The sequence below is a fragment of the Balaenoptera borealis genome (genome assembly GCF_965194805.1).
Source record: "Balaenoptera borealis genome assembly, chromosome: 4".
Taxonomy (NCBI): domain Eukaryota; kingdom Metazoa; phylum Chordata; class Mammalia; order Artiodactyla; family Balaenopteridae; genus Balaenoptera; species Balaenoptera borealis.
The window spans coordinates 43,971,216-43,981,908 of record NC_138861.1 but is presented as its reverse complement, the minus strand read 5'-3'; the positions used below and the strand labels follow the sequence as shown (position 1 = coordinate 43,981,908).

Sequence of the window (10,693 nt, the reverse complement as noted above, 5' to 3'; positions counted from 1 at the left end):
AAAAAAGAAGTAAATATCCCAAGATCCAGCACCACCCATGGGTCATGGTTACATTTTGGTAACTGTTCTGGATCTCTCTCTCTTCTGGATGTCTCTGTTCTTCATTCTATGTAACTGCACGTTTACACTGTTAGGCTCATATTATACACAACTGTTTTTGGAGCATGCATTTTTTCTTAACCATACGTCATGGAAATATTTCTGCGTTGATAGATATGGTTCTGCACCATCATTTTAAAGAGCTACATGGATTTCCTTTGTAGAGAGATACCATAACTCATTAACTGATCCCCCGCAGACTGACACATAGATTGTTGCCAGTTTCTCAATATTATAAATAAAATTACGTGAACACCTGTGTCATCCTTCCTTGTCTCTTCATTTCCTGAGACAATATTCCTAGAACATTCTACACTAGAATAGACAAACACTTACAATTTTGATATGCATTGCCAAATTTCTCTCCAGAGAAACTGTCTTAATGTACACCCACACGTGACAGGCGCGAGAGGGCTGTTTTCCCCCTTGTCACTCTTTTCGGTGAAAATTATACCTTGTTATGGGAATTTTTTCTTTTTATTGTTAATTTTTATTAAAGTTTTGTACATCCCAAATTTAAAGACTCATACATAATTCTGTAAGACTTAAAACAAACAAAAAAAGCATCCCCACTTTCACTCACCTTTCCCCATTCCTGATTTCCACTCCCCAGAGGCAACAATTTTCAACGCTTTCACCCATTTTTTCTGGTATGTGTTCCATATTTTCAATAACACGATCATGCAGCATTTCTTGATTTTTAGTCACTGGTGTTATCTGATTGATCCCCTACTGTGGATGATGAGAACTACACTCTCTCCCACCAGCCTGTCCACCCCACCCCCACTGCTTTCCTTCTTCCATCCTCTCAATTTAGTTACATCACACATTTTGGCTAAGTCTTCACTCACTGCCTACGTTAGCGACTCAAGTGAGTACTAGTCACTCCCAGACGGGTCGCTACACATCCACTCTGTACTAGTCTGCTTTCCCTTGAGTTTCATGTTCTGGTTTCCTTAGTTTTCGGTGTACCAGTCACCCATTCATCCCCAAACCCACTGCCGGAATTGTATGGATCTTCTCAACATGCCAGAACACACTGGCTGATCTCTCAGCTTCATCTTTTTCTTGGAGATGCACTTGGTGAAACCCCCCATGCCTGGTCCAGTCTAGGCTGGCCACATCCCCAGTCTGAGGCCCAGACACCAGTCCTGGATGTCCCTCCACCGACCTCCTGGAGCGTCCCTTCACCTGGAGGGGACTCTCCTGGTTGCACCCCTCTTTCCTGGAAATCCAGTTTTTCTCTTTCTCAGTTTACTCTGTTGTTTTAGTCAAGCCTCCTGAGACAGGACACATGGGAGATGAATGTTTTTGAAATGTTGCATGTCCATAAATATCTTCATTCTGCTTCCAGACTTGATTGGTAGTTTGTCTATAGAAGTAATTTTCCCTTGGAAGTTTGAACACTTTGTTCTGCTCTCTTTGTAACTTGTGGAGATGGTGTTCAGGAGTCTGTGCCATCCTGAGTTTTGATCCTTTACATTTGACCTGTATTTTCTCTCTGGATAGGCTCTTCCCTCTGAACCACAATTTTCAAATTTCCAACTGGTGTGATTTGACGTGGCTCTTTTTTCATTTATTGTGCTGGGCACCTGGTGAGTCCTTTCATTTGAAAACAGGTGTCTTTCAATCCTTGGGAATTTTCTTGTAGAATTTCTTTTAAATTTCTTACTCTCAGCTATCTTGTTCTCTTATTCTGGAACTACTCTATTTTGGATTTGAGATTTCCTGGCCAGATTCTCTCATTTTCATATATTTTCTTTCTTCTTTTCCATCTCCTTTGGGGGTTTTTGGTTATTCTTTCTGAGGGAGTTTCAAAATTTATCTTCAACTTTTCCATTAGATTTTTAATTTCTGTTCTCAAATTTTTCATTTCTAAGAGCTTTTGTTTGTTTCCATTTTTAAAGCCTGGGATCCTTGTCATCATTGCAGAACCCTTTCCTGACTCAAGGACTTGGTGATCTTTGGCCATCTGTTTATATTTAAGGGGAGACACTAAAACACTGTTCAGAAGCTCCCGTAAGCAGAGGGAGCTTGTTGACAGGCAGGTTGTGCTGGAAGGGGACCTACCTGGGCCTTTTCACGGGAAGAATGATGACGGTCCATATCTGTAAGTCTTTTCTCTTGTCTTGGATGGTTTTACAAAAAGTCCTCTGGTCCTCCATGTGCTGCCTGGCAGCCAGCATCCCCAGCCAAGTGGCAGACCCGCATCTGATAGGCCCAGGGCAAGAGTACAAATAAAGTCCCACATGCCACACGTCTAAAGATTATAAGCCAAGCTGCTCTGCCAGGCCTGCCTGCAAGGTCCACCGGGACCTGTGCAGCCTGCTTGACCCAGAGCTTACAGGGGTCACGCCCTCCCCACCTGCCCCGCTGCTTGCAAACCGGAGTGTATAACGACCTGCTGGGGCTGGACACGCGTGTATCCGTTTCCCGGAGCTGCCATACCAATAGGAATTTACTGGAGGGATAAATTGGGAGATTGGGATGACATACAGACACTACTATATATAAAATAGATAACTGATAAGGACCTAGTGTATAGCACAGGGAACTCTACTCAGTACTCTGTAATGGCCTATATGGGAAAAGAATAGATACATGTATACGTATGACTGAATCACCGTGCTGTACACCTGAAACTAACACAACATTGTAAATCAACTGTACTCTGATAAAAATTATTTTAAAAATACAGAAAGTAAAAGAAATATTGATAGAAAGGGGGGGAAAAAAACATTAGAAATTTACTCTTTCACAGTTCTGGAGGCCAGAAGTCCAAAACCTGAGTATAGGCAGGGCCATGATCCCTCCAAAGGCTCTAGGGTGAATCCTTCTTTGCCTCTTCCAGCCTCAGGGGACTCCAGGTGTCTTTGGCTTATAGCTGCTTATCTCCAGTCTCTGCCTCTGTCTTCACGTGGCCTCCTCCTGCATGTTTCTCCTCTGTGCTTATGTGTCTCTGCTTATGTGCAAATCTCCCTCTGACTTTCTCTTGTAAGGACACCAGCCGTTGGCTTTAGGGCCCACTGTAAATCCTGGATGATCCCATCCCAAGATCCTTAACTTGATCACATCTGCAAAGACTCTATTTCCAAATAAGATCACAGTCATGGGTACCAGAGGTTAGGAATTGGCCATATCTTTGGGGGTAGGGGGGGACGTGGAGGGACATAGTTCAACCCACTGCAGCACGGAAACCAGGGAGGAGGACTGGTCCCATCAGACGCACCAAGGACCCGGGGTAGGAAGGGCCCCCCTGCACACCTTACCTCCTCACTTCTCAGACTCAGGATTTCCAGGCTGTTCCTAGCTCCTTCCAAACTACCCCACCGCAGTGGAGGGAGAGAGGCAGTGCGGTTACAAGGGGGACCCCATCTGCTTAGACACCAGCTTCAAATGGCCTGGGGGGCGTGGGCAAATTAAAAACTCTATCTCTGATTTTCTAGGGCTGGGGCTGTTCTTTATTTCCGCCCTTCTCCCTCAACCCACCTGAGGGCCTACACCCTACACCAGCCCTCTTCTGTCAATTTCTACTCAACCAGCGACAAAACTTTCAAAATATTTTCTTAAGAGTTAGAAAAGACAAAAAAAAAAGTTTTTGTGTTTCCAGGTTTGAGATGCACAGGGGCTTGTAGAGCAGGGCAATGCCCGTGGGGCCTGATAGAGGACGGGGCTGGGATCCCTCCTCCAGACACGGGCTTTCAATGCCTCCGCCCTCCCTCCCAGCTCCTGGGCCTCTGAGCCCTGTCCAATCACCCTAGGGGTGGGGTGCAGGGGAGAACGACACAAAGCCTCCCACCACTCTTAACTGAACCTTCTGTTTTCACCCAGCTGCACCCACACTTCCAGAAGTGCTAGGACCCCTCCACCCCTCATCCCTCCCAAGGGTCTTCAGCACAATCAGTCTTCTTTCACAAAGGCTTTTCCAAAGTTTTTACTAGTGCGTTGATACATCTTTTCATAAATGAGCCATTTATATTTCCTCTTTTATGAATTTCTTGTTCATGTGCCTTGCCCTTTGGAAATGTTTTGTCTCTTTTGGATTAAATTGTAAGAGCTCTTTTTCTATACAGGTTATTCACTTCTTGCCTTCACATATGTTGTATCTTCTCCAGTTTAATTTGTCTTTCAAATATAGGTGATTTTAACGTATTTGATTTTTATATCCTCAAAATTCATCAATTTTTTTACTTTACAATTTCTGGGCTCCACATCATACTTAGAAATGCCTTCTTCACTGTGTGATTATTAAAATATTTACCCATATTTACTTCTAGCCCTTTTAAGATTTTCCTTTTTACATTTAAATATTTGATCCTTCTGAAGCCGGGTATGGATCCGGCTTTATATTTTTCCCAAATGACTAGCTAATGGTCTCAGCACCATTTATTGAACAATCATTTCTTTCTCACTGATTTCTCACTGCTTATCATATGTAGTTGGATCTGTTCCTGGCCTCTGTGTTCTGTTCACTCCTCTGTCTTCTTGTTCCTGGGCCAGTAATGCTTTCAATTAATTTCTGTGGCTGTATTGTAGATTTCAGTGGCTGATAGGCCAAGTCTTTACTCTCTTCTTCTGAATTTTCCTGGCTATCCTTATGCTTATCCTTCAGATAAGCATAAGTCTTAGTGTCATTTCAATTTCCAAAATAAATCCTCTTAAGATCCCAGATGGGCTTACATACCAGAAAAAAATTGTCAAAAAGTAGATTCCACCCTAGAAAAAAAATATTGTACTATAGGGAACTATTACTAGGAAAAAATCATTTCCATCATCATCATAGTTTGCTTTTTCCCTAGGAAATAAGAATATTGTTTCAATATCACTTGATCTAAGGAAGTTCTTAACTGTATCCAATATTTAGCAGAAATCTTTTCAGCTATAATTTCTACTCCCTAAGCTTTCCTGGTCTTCTGTAGAATAATTTATCATACTTCTTTTAAAATGACTTGAGAAACAGACTAACAGATATAGAAAACAAACTAGTGGTTACCCAAGTGGAAAGGGAGGTGGGAGGGCGAATTAGGGGTGTGGGATTAAGAGATACAAACTACTATGTATAAAATAGATAAGCAACAAGGTTATACTGTATAGCACAGGGAATTATAGCACTATCTTGTAATAACTTTTAATGGAGTATAATCTATAAAATACTGAATCACTATGCTGTACACCTGAAACTAATATAATATGGTAAATCAACTATACTTCAATAAAAAAAAAAGGCTTAGAATCTGATAGATAGTTACACATTTATGCCCAGGGCTATATTGCTTGTAAAAGTCAAAGGGAATTTATCTTCTCAACAAAAAACCCAGTTCCCTGTTTTAAGGTTATCTGAACAAAAAGCACTGTGAACCCGAAGATCTTGAATAGCAAAAAGAAAAGGACCCAGGGAGTCTATGGTTACAACTTTTACTGAGATAATTGGCCCTTGGATTGAAGCACCTTCTTACAAAACTCTCATCTATTGTCTTATTTATACTCACAGTACTCCAGTGAAGCAGACAAGAGCAGCTTTTATGTCAATCTCCAGTCTCTAAGAAGTAAATGGAGACAAACACAGGTTGGTGATGTGCCCTGGGTCACCCAAAGCCCCAATCAGCTCGATATTTAGTGCTGGGTGTTGCTGGGTGGCTGCACGGCTCTTGGCTCCAAGCCCGTCCAGTGTTTTCTCCCCCAAAGCAGATGTCAGCCGAGTGAGCCCCATCAGACAAAGGAGGGGACTCGGGTACCGCTCTTCCCTGAGGGTTGCCACTAAGGTTTTGCTCCTGGAAAGCAGCCTTGAGCCCAGGTGCCATGACCTCCATTTGCATCTCAGGGACCACCTGGTGGGACCACCAGTGGGCAGAGAGCCCGGGAGAAGCTGCCAGCATCCCCTGCTGCCTCACCCACTTCCTCTCCTGGCATCATCCAGCCAGCCCTCGCGTTGTGCAGATACTGCCCAAGCCTCTGCTTAGCTGTATCACCTGAAGCTTTCGTCTCTCTTATAAGGGAACCCCTCCAGCCTCTGACCAAGGCATAGGTGTTTTATGGAACCGGTTGACCTCAAGTCAGAGAAAGCCTAGCCTGAAATATGGATGGCGCTGTTTCTTTCCCTGTCAGAATTGCTTATGCCATTTGAAGAAAACAAAGGGAAAAAAGCTGGTTAATGTCAGATTTGTGTAACAAATGCTTTATTTGCCTTCTCTTCTTTGCCATCATTAGGGATTTTTAGCTTTTGATGTTACTGGGCTAGAGATTAAGCAGCCTGTGTTCTCCATGAAGGTTATACGATGACGTATTTTCGAAGATTGGCCTTAAAGGCTTCAAATGACCCAATGTAGTGGATTAGCAGTGACCAACGGAAGGCAGGCAGCACGTGGGAACACTCTGTAGATCAGCCTAAAGCACTTCCTGGGGATGGTCTCTATGCTCTCCCGCTCAGTGTGCAAGGGCAAGGCCACATTACCCCACTTCCCTGGGGTCAGGGTTTAAATTAAATTAACAGGAGGACACAAAAATGCTGCAAACAAGTAGCTGGTCAGCTCTGACTCTAAAACCTTGAACTTGGAGATGATACTTACTCATTGGCATCATTTAAGACACCAGCAAAACAGATGTTTTTTAGAGGTTCTCCAATTCACAGATCATATACCAGAAGCCAGGGTGACATTGCCCATTAGGAGGCCACTCCCTACAACCTTGACTGAATTGCCAAACAAAACCACAGGAATGGGGCCTCATCTGGTTCTCTGACCTTAGACAGAAGAATCAAGTATTTATTAATAGTGACCTGATTACTGTTTTGTTTAGGGTGTGTATGTGTATGTGTGTTTTATTTCCATAAGCAAATATTTTATTAGCGCTTTCATCCTAAATTATTCCAGTACTAAGAAACATCACTCTTTTTCATGGTTTGGATTTCTCATGTAATGCTGTAAAATGCAAGCTAAGAAAACAAGAAAAACTTGAGAAGTGCTCTTTTTATGTTTTTCAGGTCTCTCACACAAAGCTTTCTGCAGATGATGAGTGGAAGTAAGTGATTTGTATTTTTTTACAGCTGGTATACTAAAAATTAGACTTCCATCTTAACAGTTTGAGAAATTAAATGACGCCATCATTTTATTTATAAATTTCCCAGGATAGAAGGTGGGTTAGCATGGCCATGTGTGCACAGTGATTGTATAGACCAAAACCACAGGGATTTCATCTGTTTTCTGCAGTAGGCTCCATGCAGTCCCACAAATGTGTATGTCCCTCAATATATGTCCTTATATGTCCTTGTCCTCTGAGGCACAAGACACATCTGGTTTTCTTTATAGGCTGTTTCCCCTGTGCTATGGTACCTACTGTGGGACCATTGGACCCCTATGGGCACCAAATGAAATAACAGTGAAATGTTCCTCCTTTTTTGCATTGTGGTTATCAGTTATGAATGTATTCCTAATCAAAGTAGAAATATTTATTGCATTTGTACACTACTTTATACTTTCCAAAGTACTTCCACATAGGTTAACCATCTGAGATGCATTTTACTGTATATGCACAAAATAGATTAATGTCATAAAGTATATTTTGTTTGATATCTATGCAAGTCCTATTTTAGACTGATGATAAATTCACTCTTCTATCTACGTGGCCTAAGTTGAAGTCCACTCATTACAGAGAATATTAAATAGTTATTTGGGATTTGGGGCTGTCAAAACTATAACTAAGTGCTTGTACCCTTTTATTTTTTTTGCACTTCCCATTTCTTCAGAAGAATGAATATATTTTTTAAAGAGCTTCTAGAAATCATTCTCAGCTCCTAAGCTCAGCTTCCAACACAGAAACAAATAGCCATGTAATTTTATTCAGGTTGCTTACCTGATGTGGATTTCAGCTTCTTCATTTGATAAATGAAGGGGTCTCAGTACATCTATGGTACCTCCCAGCACTAACATTTTCAGATTCCATCTCAGAAAAGTTGAACTCAAGCAGGAATATTTATGAGGGTCTGTGGGCTCATTTCTATGCATTCTCCAGCAGGGGGCACCCCTGGGATTTGGATGGGGCTCTTACTGAGGCAGCTCTGTAGAAATGCTGGTAAAGACAAAGACCCAGCCCAGGTACCCAACAAGTGCCTTTAAAAGGTCACAGAATGTTACCGTGGAGTGCTTTCTGATCAGTGCTCTAACTAAATACATATTGTGACCAGTCATAAGTGGACACTGAGAGATTTTGTGACTGATGGTTCCCCACTTGGGGTGAAAGATAATGCTAATCAATATTTATAAAGTAATTGATTGGCAAGATTCATACTTTTCCCCCTTTTCCCTAATCTTGATCCCGGACTGCTCTCTCCTCTAGGCCAGTGAATCCCAATCTTGGCTGCACCTTAAAACCACACAGGGAACTTTAAAAATTACTGATGCCTGGATCCCATCCTGGAAATCTCTATCGGTTTGCTCAGACTGCCATATCAAAGCACCACAGACTGGGTGCTATAACAACAGAAATCTATTTTCTCACAGACTGGAGGCTAGAAGTCTAAGATCCAGAGGTCGGCAGGCTTTGGTTCCTTCTAAGGCCTCTCTCCTTGGCTTGCAGGTGGCCACCTTCTCCCTGTGTCTTCACATGGTCTTCCCTGTGGGAGTCTGTGTCCTCACGTATAAGGACACCAGTCATGTTGGATTAGGACCTGTCCTAACGACCTCATTTATCTTAATTGCCTCCTTAAAGACCCCCTCTCCAAACACAGTCACATTCTGAGGTCCTAGGGGTTAAGACTTCAACATATGAATTTTGAGGGGACCCAGTTCAGCCCAGAACACCCAGCAATGCTCATTTCATTGATCTGGGGTCCAGCCTGGGCACTGTGATTTTTAAAAGCTCCCTAGTGATTTCCAACTCACAGACCAGGTCAAGAGCCTCTGCTCTAGACTCTCTTAGAGACCACTTCTGCTGTAGGAAGTTAAACCAGATGACATAATATTTTATTGGTTTTCTCTACCACTGTATAAAATTAAGAGTCCAACTAAACACTGAAGCATTTAGCCATCCTCTGAATGTTTGTGCCTAAGATAATACTTAGGTCTCTTCTTTCTCCTTATAATGAAAATGATTTATACAACTCAGGAGTTTTCTGTAGCCCTGCGGATAACATTCTCTTCACAGGCACCATCTGCAGGATATCTTTGTACTTGAGAATGTTAGCAATTACTTGAAATTACCAGTATTTGACTGGGGTTTTTTTTTACTTTCAAAAATGGCAATTTTATATGATTCAACCTAATAGCAATTATTATTCCTCATATAGGTACAAATAAAATATTTATGTGCTTTGCAGTTTTAGACCAATCCTGCGAGGTACAGAGGGATCATTATTTGAGATCTGCAAATGAGGAAACTGAGGCTCAGATAGAATAAGTGACTTTCCCAAGGCGATCCACGTGGCAGATCAGGGACTAGAACCCAGGTCTTCCCAGGGCCCATCAGTGAGCTTTTGGCCCCATCACTTTCCTTGAAAGGACAAGGCTGAGGCCAAAAGCACGTGGGAAAGCTAAGGGCTGAGAGGAATTGGTTTTGCTGACAAACTCAGGCTCCTCCTCTCAGCTGTCCCTTCCCCAAGCCCAGGAGAAAGGGAGGAACCAAGAAGGACTTTGGAAAACTTTGTAATCAAAGCTTCAAAAACCCTACATTTGAAATTCCCAGTTGTTTCTTATGAGTCCCACCTATTTTTCTTGTTCTGCTAAATGTGCAAGAGTTGAGGGCTTTTTCAGCTGACTTCCTTTGCTGGTTCCAGCCTGCAGCAGGAGAGGATGTACAGGATGCACCGGGACCATGAGTCCATGCACATGGAGATGATCTTGACCTTCCTCTGTGCCCTGGTCATCGCCCAGATAGTGCTGGTGCAGTGGAGACAGAAGCATGGTCATTCCTACCATGTGAGTCAACCCGGGGGCCGCTGGAAGCCTGCTCCTCTTCCCATCACATCCCTCCTTTGTTACCACTTTGAAGGAAATGGTTTGGTTTAAGTTGGTGGCTCTCAACCCAGTACAGTTTTGCTCCCGGGAGCAACATCTGGAAACATTTGTGATGGTCACGTCTTAGCGGGAGGGGAGGGGGGATAGGAGCTGCTACTGGAATGTAGTGGGTAGAGGCCAGGGATGCCACTGAAACTGCACAGGACAGTTCCTCATGACAAAAAATGTCAATAGTGTCAAGGCTGAGAAACCCTGGTTTAAGTAACCCAATTTTCCTTTTGGGCATGAACTACTTCTGCCAGTGGCCCAGGACAGGAAGATTAGACATGGCAGAAACAAAAGACTGAGTCTGTCTAACTTTGCTTCATTAGCAATAAACTGTCTTGGCATTGATGGTTTCCATATCCAAGGAAGCGTGATAAGGCAGACACTGCGTTGACCTTGGCCACACAGAGCGGGATCTTGTTGTCACAGACCAATCCCACCCAAGCACGCCCACTGGAGCCTTCCCATCTCATGGCCTCAGAGTCATACCCTGGGCTTGTTGGACCTGAGACCAGGCCACTGCAATGTGCAGAGCAGTGGTGCTCACATCTCAGGGTGCATCAGAATCACCTGGCGGGCTCCTTAAATCAGATTCCCAGGTC

General features: G+C 43.1%; 1 protein-coding gene across 1 annotated transcript in view; it reads left to right on the top strand.

The window, feature by feature from the left end:
• The first annotated feature begins 2,457 nt into the window (after positions 1-2,457).
• Positions 2,458-10,693, top strand: part of RNF175 (ring finger protein 175) — a 58,948-nt gene continuing 50,712 nt past the window's right edge. The window contains 1 exon segment of the mRNA XM_082391484.1: positions 2,458-10,007. Within this exon segment, the coding sequence (XP_082247610.1) occupies positions 9,882-10,007 (126 nt within the window). The 5' untranslated portion in view covers positions 2,458-9,881.